Genomic DNA, 12,179 nt, shown 5'->3' on the forward strand with positions numbered 1-12,179 from the left:
TATCGTCACGAGTCGCGGCACAGCTCGACGTGAGTCACTGTACGCTTGACGTGAGTATGCATGTAAGCTTTTAATTTTGTTTACTCTCACATGTAAGGCGCACTCATGCATTCATACGTAGTATTCACCACCCACACAACTCAGATAATATGTACGAATAGAAGTGAGCATTACCCATAGTACCAATAAAAAGTTGTACTCATCACCCAGACTCCTCAGGTTAAATCCAATCACATAAATGAGCCGTACTCATAATCTCTAAGTTGTATTCATAATTTATTAGTCGTACTCACCCTTTTCTCGATGAGCTTGTCGCAGCGGCGCATCTTGCAGATCTGGTGGCTCTTGTCGTTCCTGCAGGGCGCGCAGTCGCCGCAGTTGTCCTTCTTCTGACAGCCCGCGCAGTCGCCGCATCTTTTCCGCTTTTTCTTCACGGGTTTTTCAGGAGGATCGTCAGTGGAAGGGGGAGCCGCTTGCTGTGGGGGGTGGCGAAAAGCCCCCGTGTCACCGTCATCCCCGTTACTTTGGCCATGCCCGATGCGGGAGGACGAGTCGGGCATGTGGCCCGACAACCGACCTCCTGAGGCCGACGATGTCGGGTCAGGTGGACCGCCGCTGGACGAAATGCTTGCAACTTGTCCACTTTCCTCGCAGGCGTCGCTGCTAGCGGTATCGTCGGAGAAACTCGCGTCGTTGTTAGAGGACCGACACGATCGCTTCAATGACGGACGTCTTGGGCTTGGCCCGTTGAGCCCGTTGAGTCCGTTGCTGGGATTCGCCCCATTGCAGGCGGAAGACACAATTCCGTTGTTGAAAGACTCCAGCCCGTTGGCGTTACCGGCAATGTTGTGGTTGTTAGAGAGTTGTTGTAGGTCCGCGGGGCCAGTGAGGTGGGTGGTAGAGGAGGCTGGGGAAGGACTTGCTGCGGGGATGGTAGATTGTGAGCCTGGGGAAGGCTGGGGATGAGAGGGAGCAACGCCACCTGGAGTGGCCGGGGAGGGGTGTGGAGGATGAGGAACTGCAATAGGCGTATGTGGGGACTGATGAGTCGGATGAGTAGTGACGGGGGAAGGATGAGGATGCGGAGTTACAGGGGAAGGCTGAGGATGAGTAACCGGGGAAGGATGAGGAGTGGTGTGGTTTGTGGTGTTAGCTGCCTCGAGCATGTGTATCTGTCGCTCATCCATCATCTGCTGCTGTACCGTGGGGATGTGCCGAGCCTGCATCGGGGCGGGTACGAGAGGGTAGCGCGCGTGAGGGGACGGCAAGGTGGAAAAAGAGGGAAGTGGAGACCCACGTTCCGGGGAGAAGGCCGTGAATGGGGGCAGTTTTGGGTGATGTGCAGCTACATGCGATGGGTGTGGGGGGTATGCTGGGTGGACGTGGTGTGGATACCCTCCCTCACTGAAGGGTGTGGCCGTGGCGTAGTGTTGCGCCATGGACAGGGGGGTTGGTTGGTGGACCAACACATGCGAGTGATGGTGGGGGTCAGCCTCCCAAGGTCTGTAGGTAGACCCCGTGTGGAGGTCCTGGTGGGCCGCGGAGGTGGGCGGGTGTGGTGGGTTGTGGTGCAAGCGGAGGTGTGCATCAGGAAGCGGTGGGTAAGGTGAGGAAGAAGAAGGCTCACCGAAGAGCAGGTTGTGCGTGTCCAGGAGTCGACCGGACAAGCCTTCGCCGCCCAGCTCCATCAGGGGGGCGCGTGCTTCTCCTGGTGGACAAACGCGAGAATAACATTATTAGATTATAAAACATTAGACAATTGGCGAGCCAATTTTTTGCGCGTGCAGCGTCAGCAAAACACGTGTACAGTAGAGCCACTCAGAGTCGCCTTGGGACAGCTGAGTGTCTTCCGCGCCTGGGCGGAAGAATACCAAGGCGGTACGCCAGCGTGACCTGGGGCTGCAACGTATCAGGATGCGAGGAGACAGCATCACTATTGTATAGGAATAAAGCAGAAATAAAGCACGGTTTCCTATAGGGAACAGTGTCGATCTTACAAAAAGTCATCCCGTATACCAGCGCGTCACTCATCTCCTCCTGTACAGCATCAGTCTAAATCCTGTTCAGCATCAGTCCAAATCCTGTACAGCATCAGTCTAAATCCTGTACAGCATCAGTCAAAATCCTATACAGCATCAGTCTAAATTCTGTACAGCATCAGTCTAAATCCTGTACAGCATCAGTCAAAATCCTGTACAGCATCAGTCTAAATCCTGTACAGCATCAGTCTAAATCCTGTTCAGCATCAGTCTAAATCCTGGACAACATCAGTCTAAATTCTGTACAGCATCAGTCTAAATCCTGTACAACATCAGTCTAAATCCTGTACAGCATCAGTCTAAATCAGCAATGGGATAAACACAGCACATGTGCGTCAGGCCGCACAATCAAAAAAACCTTGCTAACTCCGTCACCCAATTACTGACAATATTTCGAGCAGAACCACCCAATCACAGACGAGAAAATAGCCGCTACGTGTACTTAGGCTACTGCGAACACTTAGGCCGCTACGTGTACTTAGGACGCTACGTGTAGCGAGGACGCTACGTGTACTTAGGCCGCTACGTGTACTTGGAACGGTACATGTACTTAGGCGGCTACGTGCACTGGAGCGAGTTTTGATAATAGAACCCAGGAAAGCGAGAGCGTGCGGGCCGCTTCGGCAGACGGGGGCCACGGGAGTAAAGAGCGTCAGGTACACCGTGCACCCTAGTAAAAAGCGTCAGGTAAACCATTCACCCTAGTAAAGAGCGTCAAGTAAACCATGCACCCTAGAAAACAGCGTCAGGTAAACCGTGCACCCTAGTAAAGAGCGTCAAGTAAACTATGCACCACAGAAAAGACGTCCAGTAAACCATGAACCCTAAAAAAGGGCGTCATGTACATTATGCACCCTAGTAAAGAGCGTCAAGTAAACCATGCACCCTAGAAAAGAGAGTCAAGCAAACCATGCAGCTTAGAAAACAGCATCAAGTAAACCATGCACCCTGGAAAAAGGCGCTAAAAAAATTATGAACTTCAGATCGAGCCACATCGTCTGGCGCTGCTCCTCCAGCACGCCCCCCCCCCGCATGGCGTCGCCCCCTGCACGCTCCCTTCCCCCTCCCCAGCACGCCGCTCTTAAAGCCCTCATTACCAGCTGCAGCTTCCAGCAAATAATTACACCGGCAAGAATTTTGCCGCAACTGCCAGCAAATAATTTCCGTAGCAGGAATTTGCCAGCAAAAAACTGCCAGCAACTGCAGAGCGGGGCACCCTCAGGAGGGGGGGGGCACTGTGTGCTCTGCCGCAAACGGCGCTTTGAGTCGTCATTTGTTTAGCCGTCAATTAGTTACAGCGCTAATTACGCCAGCCACAGTTATGAATCTTGGCCGGCGTATTGGCGGCCAAAGCATGCGCGAGTTGCAAACCAAAAAGTCGTTGGTTTGAGCAAAAATAACACTAACCACACAAAACAAACCGAGATTGTGGGTTGGAGCTTCCGCGAGTAGGTTGATTTTGTTGAGCGGTGCAGAGTGCAGTGGCTGAACGTCAGCCATCTCATGAACGGCTGAACGTCAGCCATCTCATGGACGGCTGAACGTCAGCCATCTCATGGATGGCTGAACGTCAGCCATCTCTTGGACGGCTGAACGTCTGCCATCTCTTGGACGGCTGAACGTCTGCCATCTCATGGACGGCTGAACGTCAGCCATCTCATGGACGGCTGAACGCCAGCCATCTCATGGACGGCTGAACGTCAGCCATCTCATGGACGGCTGAACGTCAGCCATCTCATGGACGGCTGAACGCCAGCCATCTCATGGACGGCTGAACGTCAGCCATCTCATGGACGGCTGAACGTCAGCCATCTCATGGACGGCTGAACGCCGCCCGTTCAATGGCTACAATAAGATAACAACAATACCCCAGTAAATGCAACATTCTTTGTCGCGCGGAATGAGAGGAATTACGAAAGAAATACTGAATGGAATAAAGAAGGAAATATTGAAGGGTATCAATGAAGGGTTCACNCTTCAGATGAACACATGAAAACTAGTCAATGGAAATGATTATATAAGGCCTAAACCTTCCCCAAATTGCTTAAATTGTGTATTCCATTCGTTGCAACTGCCCATGAGCCTGTCTCTTATACACATCTAGATGTGTATAAGAGACAGGCCGCTATCCTCCGACGCTACCCTCTGTTGGTTACCCCTGCCGATACCCTCTGCCGCTACCCAGATTGACGAAGACAGACAGTATGGTGATTGGTGTTATGGTGAATGGCGCGATGATGATTGGTGTGATGGTGATTGGCACGATGGTGATTTGCGCGATGATGAATGGCGCGATGATGATTGGCGCGATGATGATTGGTGTGATGGTGATTGGCACGATGGTGATTTGCGCGATGATGAATGACGCGATGATGATTGGCGCGATGGTGATTGGCGCGGTGGTGATTGGCGCGGTGGTGATTAATGCGATGGTGATTGGCGCGATGGTGATTAATGCGATGGTCATTGGCGCGATAGTGATTGGCGTCATGATGATTGGCGCGATGGTGATTGGCGCGATAGTGATTGGCGTCATGATAATTGGCGCGGTGGTGATTGGCGCGATAGTGATTGGCGCGATGATGATTGGCGCGATGGTGATCGGCGCGATAGTGATTGGCGTCATGATGATTAGCGAGATAGTGATCGACGTAATGGGGAATGCCGGCATTTTCCTCGCGGAAGTAAACTCAAGTCGTTCCCCCCCGGAGGGTACGCACTCCCATACCCCCCTCCCCCCTGAGGGTAAACCTCTCCCCGTCGGGGGTGCGGCGTCACATCGTAAAGCTCCTAACGACCTCAATAAAGATATTGTGCAGACCGTAGGCCTACAGGCTGCAGGCTGCACTTAATTGCCCGGCCTACCAAACACGCTGCAACCTGCACCCACTCACGCCCCACTCGCGCCCCACTCACGTCCTACTCTCGCCCCACTCGCGCCCCACTCACGTCCTACTCTCGCCCCACTCACGTCCTACTCTCGCCCCACTCTCGCCCCACTCACGTCCTACTCTCGCCCCACTCACGTCCAACTTGCGCCCCACTCGACTCACCTGAGAAAGTTAAATCTGATAATATACGTTTAAAAACTACTTTTTAAAGACAACACTTCCAAAGAATCCAGTATCTCCAATCTTACAGATGTACAATGAATTTCTCATCTAATTTTCAAAAATTAAAAAAATTACCTTTTAAATTTTTTGAATACCTATATATAAATTTTTTTTAATATATAAATTTCTTTTCAAAATTATTTATTCTGTTAATTGATTCATGCATTGCCTCTGACTTCACACAAGTGTGCAAAATTTCAGATCAATCAGACAGGTAAAAGTGTGTCAGATATCAGTTATAAGATTTGACCCACACGTGCAGCGTGCCTGCAACATGTCCACGTGCAGCTTGTCCGATTTGTATAAGAAAAACCATAGAAGTAAACGTCTACAACATCGAAAAAATAACATCTAGGAAAGATAAAACAATGTAAAAACAACGATTGCTTTGTTTCGAAATTCAGCCGCTCAACAGATGAGGGCAACCTCTATAGAAACAGCTGCTGCAACAGATATAAGGAACCTACAGAAACAGCTGCTCAACTGATAAAAGCAGCCTTATAGGAACAGCTGCTCAACACAATTAATGAAACAGCTTGTTATATGTAGCCTAACATTAAAATAACGTATCTTAAGTTTTGAAAAGCCTGAGCTGTAGCTTGTAAAAAATTCACTTGCAAAGCGACCTGAAACTATTAATCCTAGTGAAACTAATATACAAACGATCGATAAGGAATTGTAATTGACAGCTTTAAACTTTTACACAAGCTGCAAAACAAACATCTCGTACAAAAAATACGAATTAAACAACAAAAAACTATTCAAAAAGCTGCCTAAATAGAATACAAAATAATCAAGATAGCCGTTCAACATATTCAAACGACATACATACAACACTCGTTCGTACACTGTTAGAAAAATTCCCGTTAACGGTATTACCGGCGTTTCAGTGGCCGGTCGGAACGTGAAAAGAAACATCGCGTCGCCGTTCTTATTCTAATTTTACACTAGAAAACCGTAAAACATCTGATAATAACGGAGAAACCGTTTATTTTCACGGGGCGACCGGCCACTAGAACGCCGGTGGGACCGTTTTTTTCACCGTTTTTTCTAACAGTGTATATGATAACAAAACAATTTGTTAAATAGCCGTTAAATGCAAGAAACCTATAGCAATCAAAATAAAGCTTACTTAAATTAAACAACCTCTGTAGAGACAACGAAAAAGTCAAATTCCTGTTTGTGCGTTTTGAACTTTCATGTTGAAGTCCATTTATTTCATTAACATTTGCATTCATTTTGTCGTGATGTTGAGTTTTCCGTAGAATATTCGATGCCTCGTAAGCCTGATGCTTACGACGTCGTATGTACATCATTGTGAATCATACAAATCATCAGCGAGCCTTACGAGCATCGAAAACTTACGACCACCGCACCACTTACGAACACCGCGCGACTTACGACCACTGCACGACTTACGACCACCGCACCACTTACGACTATCGCACCACTTACGACCACCACACCACTTACGACCACCGCACCACTTACGACCACTGCACGACTTACGACCACCGCACCACTTACGACCACCGCACCACTTACGACCACCGCANAGCCTCTGCTCACGGCAATTCAACACTAACGAGCAGCCTCTGCTCACGGCAATTCAACACTAACGAGCAGCCTCTGCTCACGGCAATTCAACACTAACGAGCAGCCTCTGCTCACGGCAATTCAACACTAACGAGCAGCCTCTGCTCACGGCAATTCAACACTAACGAGCAGCCTCTGCTCACGGCAATTCAACACTAACGAGCAGCCTCTGCTCACGGCAATTCAACACTAACGAGCAGCCTCTGCTCACGGCAATTCAACACTAACGAGCAGCCTCTGCTCACGGCAATTCAACACTAACGAGCAGCCTCTGCTCACGGCAATTCAACACTAACGAGCAGCCTCTGCTCACGGCAATTCAACACTAACGAGCAGCCTCTGCTCACGGCAATTCAACACTAACGAGCAGCCTCTGCTCACGGCAATTCAACACTAACGAGCAGCCTCTGCTCACGGCAATTCAACACTAACGAGCAGCCTCTGCTCACGGCAATTCAACACTAACGAGCAGCCTCTGCTCACGGCAATTCAACACTAACGAGCAGCCTCTGCTCACGGCAATTCAACACTAACGAGCAGCCTCTGCTCACGGCAATTCAACACTAACGAGCAGCCTCTGCTCACGGCAATTCAACACTAACGAGCAGCCTCTGCTCACGGCAATTCAACACTAACGAGCAGCCTCTGCTCACGGCAATTCAACACTAACGAGCAGCCTCTGCTCACGGCAATTCAACACTAACGAGCAGCCTCTGCTCACGGCAATTCAACACTAACGAGCAGCCTCTGCTCACGGCAATTCAACACTAACGAGCAGCCTCTGCTCACGGCAATTCAACACTAACGAGCAGCCTCTGCTCACGGCAATTCAACACTAACGAGCAGCCTCTGCTCACGGCAATTCAACACTAACGAGCAGCCTCTGCTCACGGCAATTCAACACTAACGAGCAGCCTCTGCTCACGGCAATTCAACACTAACGAGCAGCCTCTGCTCACGGCAATTCAACATTTCGTCGGGAATGCAGTCGCTGACCCTGAAATGCAGACGCTAACCTTGCCGCCTGAAATGCACATTATGAAACATATTTCTGGAAAAAATCGAAGAGACACTTTAAGACTACGTACACTTTTATTCGGAAGTCCCATACAGAGAAGCTGGTTTACGATGTTGTAGGAATATCTTTAGCGCGCACGTGTCAAGTTCACTGCACATGTAGGAAGCGTCGTGACTGGAGGCAGCGCGCGCAACACCCTCACTGCACTCGCGCCAAGCGCATACTGACGCATTTCTCAACGCGCGATGCTCACGATTGGGCGCCTGAGTTGAAGTTGCTGACACTCGCGCCTGATTGGCTGACGGCGCTCGGCGGTGATGCCCTCAGCTGACGCAGGATTCCTCGAACTGCAGGACGCGTCTCGATATTGATGCACTAATTAAAACTTTAATTGAATCCTACGAAACGATTAATCAGATGGCTGCGTCAAAGATAAATGTGCGTCAACACATGAATATGTATTAGAAAGATTGCGCACAAACGAAAATCTGCGGGGCGAGCGCAACACGCGCAGTAATGCAAGACTGCGCATGAAAGACATGCTCAGCTGGACTACCTGAGATGCTGCTTGACGCTGGCGGCGGGCTGGCTGACACGCTCCGCTGGCTGACACGCTCAGCTGGCTGACACGCTGAGCTGGCTGACTGCGCTCTTCTGGCTGACTGCACTCAGCTGGCTGACTGCGCTCAGCTGGCTGACTGCGCTCAGCTGGCTGACTACGCTGGCTGACTCAGAATGCTTATTTTTGGTGATCAGACGGGTCCAATTAACTACAAATCAAAATTTGGGTTCATTTTTAATTCAGTCGCAAATTCGTAATTCACTAGCAACGCTGGTCACTAGCACCGCTGGTCACTAGCAGCGCTGGTCACTAGCAGCGCTGGTCACTAGCACCGCTGGCCACTAGCAGTGCTGGTCACTAGCACCGCTGGTCACTATAAGCACCGCTGGTCACTAGCACCGCTGGTCACTAGCAGTGCTGGTCACTAGCACCGCTGATTACTAACTAGCACTGCTGGTCACTAGCACCGCTGGTCACTAGCACCGCTGGTCACTAGCACCGCTGGTCACTAGCACCGCTAGTCACTAGCACCGCTGGTCACTAGCACCGCGTTAATCGCTTTCTATGAAGCGCGTCGCGCAGCAGTCATTGATCTGGCGAGTTTGGGGGCCTTCTCCTGCCTTCTCCTGCCTTCTCCTGCCTTCTCCAGCCTTCTCTTGCCTTCTCTTGCCTTCTCTTGCCTTCTCTTGCCTCTTCTGCATTAGCTCGCCTTCTCCTGCCTTCTCCAGCCTTCTCCTGCCTTCTCTTGCCTCTTCTGCATTAGCTCGCCTTCTCCTGCCTTCTCTTGCCTCTTCTGCATTAGCTCGCCTTCTCCTGCCTTCTCTTGCCTCTTCTGCATTAGCTCGTTTTCTCCTGCCTTCTCTTGCCTCTTCTGCATTAGCTCGCCTTCTCCTGCCTTCTCCTGCCTTCTCCTGCCTTCTGCCTTCTCCTGCCTTCTACTGCCTTTTCCCTACTTCTCCTGCCTTCTCCTGCCTTCTTCTGCCTTCTCCTGCCTTCTCCTGCCTTCTCCTGCCTTCTCCTGCCTTCTCATGCCTTCTCCTGCCTTCTCCTGCCTTTCCCGCCTTATACTACTTTATCCTGCCTTCTACTGCCTTCTCCTGCCTTTTTCTGATTCTTCCTATCTTCTCGTACCTAGCTCCTCTGGCCTTCTCCGGCCTCCTGTTGCATGCCTCGATCGTCATGCCTCCTCCAACCTTCTCCTACCGCTTCCTCCTGCCTCTTACCGCCTCATCCTGCCGCCTCTCTCTGCCTCATGCTGCCTCTTAATTCCAGCCTCCTCTTACCTTCTCCTGTCTCTATCTGTCTTTCCCGTCTCCTTCATCCTCCTTCTGCATCGTCCTGGCTCATCCTTACTCCTACCTCCTTCGAGCATGTAGCCTTATAAGTATAAGGCGTGTAGCCTTATAATGCCTCCTCCTGCCTTCTCCTGTCGACGACTGGGGTGCAGGCGACTTGGGTGCAGGCGACTTGGGTGCAGGCGACTTGGGTGCAGGCGACTTGGGTGCAGGCGACTTGGGTGCAGGCGACTTGGGTGCCGGCGAACAGGCGACCTGAGTGCAGGCGACTTGAGTGCAGGCGACTTGAGTGCAGGCGACTTGGGTGCAGGCGACTTGAGTGCAGGCGACTTGGCTGCAGGCGACCTAAGTGCAGGCGACTTGAGTGCAGGCGACTTGAGTGCAGGCGACTTGAGTGCAGGCGACTTGGGTGCAGGCGACTTGGGTGCAGGTGACTTGGCTGCAGGTGACTTGTGTGCAGGCGACTTGAGTGCAGGCGACTTGTGTGCAGGCGACTTGAGTGCAGGCGAATTATCGATGAGGGTCGCGCAGTTCTGCGTAAACGACGGCGTAAGAAGCCATAATTACGCGATACGAATTTGCGGAACTTTCACGCGGCCAAATTATCGGAGCGTTGATACGCGTACGCAATTACGCAATCTTCTTCCTCATCACACGCTTGTGTTAACACGCTTGTATTAACACGCTTGTGTTAACACGCTTGTATATGTGTTTGTGACTTTGTGTTAACGTTTGTGTTAGGTAGACGCATGACGCCTGCGTATATGTACGTCGGTGCGCACGTCGCCTCGCAGGTCAGAGGGCAGCGCTCGTTACGCGCGGCCTTGACGCATGCGCTCGTTTATACGCACGCAACGAACGCAGGGAAAGCGGCGTCATGGCCGCCGATAACTGACGGTGGCCACCGATAACTGACGGTGACCGCCGATAACTGACGGTGGCCGCCGATAACTGACGGTGGCCGCCGATAACTGACGGTGGCTGCCGATAACTGACGGTGGCCGCCGATGACTGACGGTGGCTGCCGATAACTGACGGTGGCCGCCGATAACTGACAGTGGCCGCCGATAACTGACGGTGGCCGCCGATAACTGACAGTGGCCGCCGATAACTGACGATGGCCGCCGATAAATGGCGGTGGTCAGTGTACGGGTATGGTGCCCTGGTGGTGATGGTGAGTTTAAGAAGTGGTGACGATGATCTCTCACCAGTCATCTGACGTTAAAATCACGTTGAATAAACGTTATTTCAACGTCATTTGCTTGTAGTTGTGGTGATGATGGAGGTGGTGGAGTGACGAGGGATGATGATATGGGGTGATGATGTGATGGTGCGGTAGTGGTGATAATGATGATGGTGGTGGGTGTGGTGGGGATGTAGGCCGTAAGGAGGTCAGTGGGCCGCTGCCCCCGTGGGGGGCGCACGTGCTGCTCCCCTCGGCCTAGGCTGCAAGGTCGCGGCACTGACATTGATTTGAGGGGAGGTGAGGGGAACATTTCCCCTCGTGTGAGCGAGCCTATAGAAAGACAGGAGCAAACCGCCTCTGGCTGCCGAGATGACACCGAGGGAAGGTAGAGTGAGGGAAGTGGGGAAGAGGGGAAGAGGGGAGGTGAGTCATGGGAATATCAGAGGAGGTGCCGGAAACGGCCGTGCAAGCGAGGGGAAACAAGGGAAGGCGTTGGGATGTTGAGGGTATTAGGGTTGGGGAGGACCGGGGGTGGGAAGAGGGAAAGGAAAGCGAGGGCATTTGGAGACATTTTCAGCTATGGGGAAGCCAGTCTTCATGATAACTTTTAGACATCTTCTTCCATAATCACGCTGATGCACCGCCTTCGTCGTCCACCGTCCCAAAGCCAATGACAGCGAGGGTCAGGTCTGCACCACGTCCCCTCAATTCCCTCAGACCGTCCCGTCATGTCCCGGTCTGGGCACGGGGCCGTTATGTGGGCCCGGTCTAGTGACGGGTCCGCTATGTGGGTCCAGTCTGGGCACGGGTCCGCTATGTGGGCCCGGTTCACGAGGCCGTTATGTGGGCCCGGTCTGGGCACGGGTCCGTTATGTGGGCCCGGTCTGGTCACGGGGCCGTTATGTGGGCCCGGTCTGGGCACGGGTCCGTTACGTGGGCCCGGTCTGGGCACAGGGCCGTTATGTGGGCCCGGTCTGGTCACGGGTCCGTTATGTGGGCCCGGTCTGGGCACGGGCCGTGATGGGCAGGCACCGGATATCCGCCGCAGCTGCCCCCACGTGGCCTCTGCTGGGCATTACGGCCGCGCCATCGCCGGCCACGCATGGAGCGGCCAATCAGAACAGAGCTAATTTTGCCAGTGAATCTGCAGCCAATACTTGGCAACCACGCGACCTCTTAGGATGCTCTCATTATGATGTCAGCAACCCATGTTTGTTGCGGGACTGTTCGCATTATGGGCAGAGTTGACATTGTGTTCCTCACAAACTAGGTTCAACGTTGACACAGAGAACTAAGAGCAACGTTGAAGTGCTGTTTAAGTTGAAGTTTTAGCTCGATGTTGAGCTATTTAATAAGGTGGCTAACGACCG

At 52.0% G+C, this 12,179-nt stretch overlaps 2 protein-coding genes across 2 annotated transcripts; one reads left to right on the top strand and one right to left on the bottom strand.

Moving 5' to 3' along the window:
• Positions 1-269: 269 nt before the first annotated feature.
• On the bottom strand, positions 270-7,972 carry LOC125178051 (DNA N6-methyl adenine demethylase-like). Its single transcript, XM_047880965.1, has 2 exons — positions 7,837-7,972; positions 270-1,708 (listed from the first exon to the last, which is right to left on the bottom strand). The coding sequence occupies exon 2, from the start codon at positions 1,686-1,688 to the stop codon at positions 270-272; it is 1,419 nt and encodes a 472-aa protein (XP_047736921.1). The 5' UTR covers positions 1,689-1,708; positions 7,837-7,972.
• Positions 7,973-11,537: 3,565 nt separating this feature from the next.
• On the top strand, positions 11,538-11,939 carry LOC108678858 (keratin-associated protein 21-1-like). The gene has a single exon (XM_018167353.1). The coding sequence runs from the start codon at positions 11,538-11,540 to the stop codon at positions 11,937-11,939; it is 402 nt and encodes a 133-aa protein (XP_018022842.1).
• The last annotated feature ends 240 nt before the right edge of the window (positions 11,940-12,179 follow it).

The sequence above is a fragment of the Hyalella azteca genome, unplaced genomic scaffold (genome assembly GCF_000764305.2).
Source record: "Hyalella azteca isolate HAZT.00-mixed unplaced genomic scaffold, Hazt_2.0.2 contig6695, whole genome shotgun sequence".
Classification (NCBI taxonomy): Eukaryota; Metazoa; Arthropoda; class Malacostraca; order Amphipoda; family Hyalellidae; genus Hyalella; species Hyalella azteca.

What these genes read in the sequence shown, in the direction of transcription:
- LOC125178051 (XM_047880965.1), bottom strand. Translation starts at nt 1,688, where the DNA reads ATGGAGCTGGGCGGCGAAGGCTTGTCCGGTCGACTCCTGGACACGCAC.
- LOC108678858 (XM_018167353.1), top strand. Translation starts at nt 11,538, where the DNA reads ATGTCCCGGTCTGGGCACGGGGCCGTTATGTGGGCCCGGTCTAGTGAC.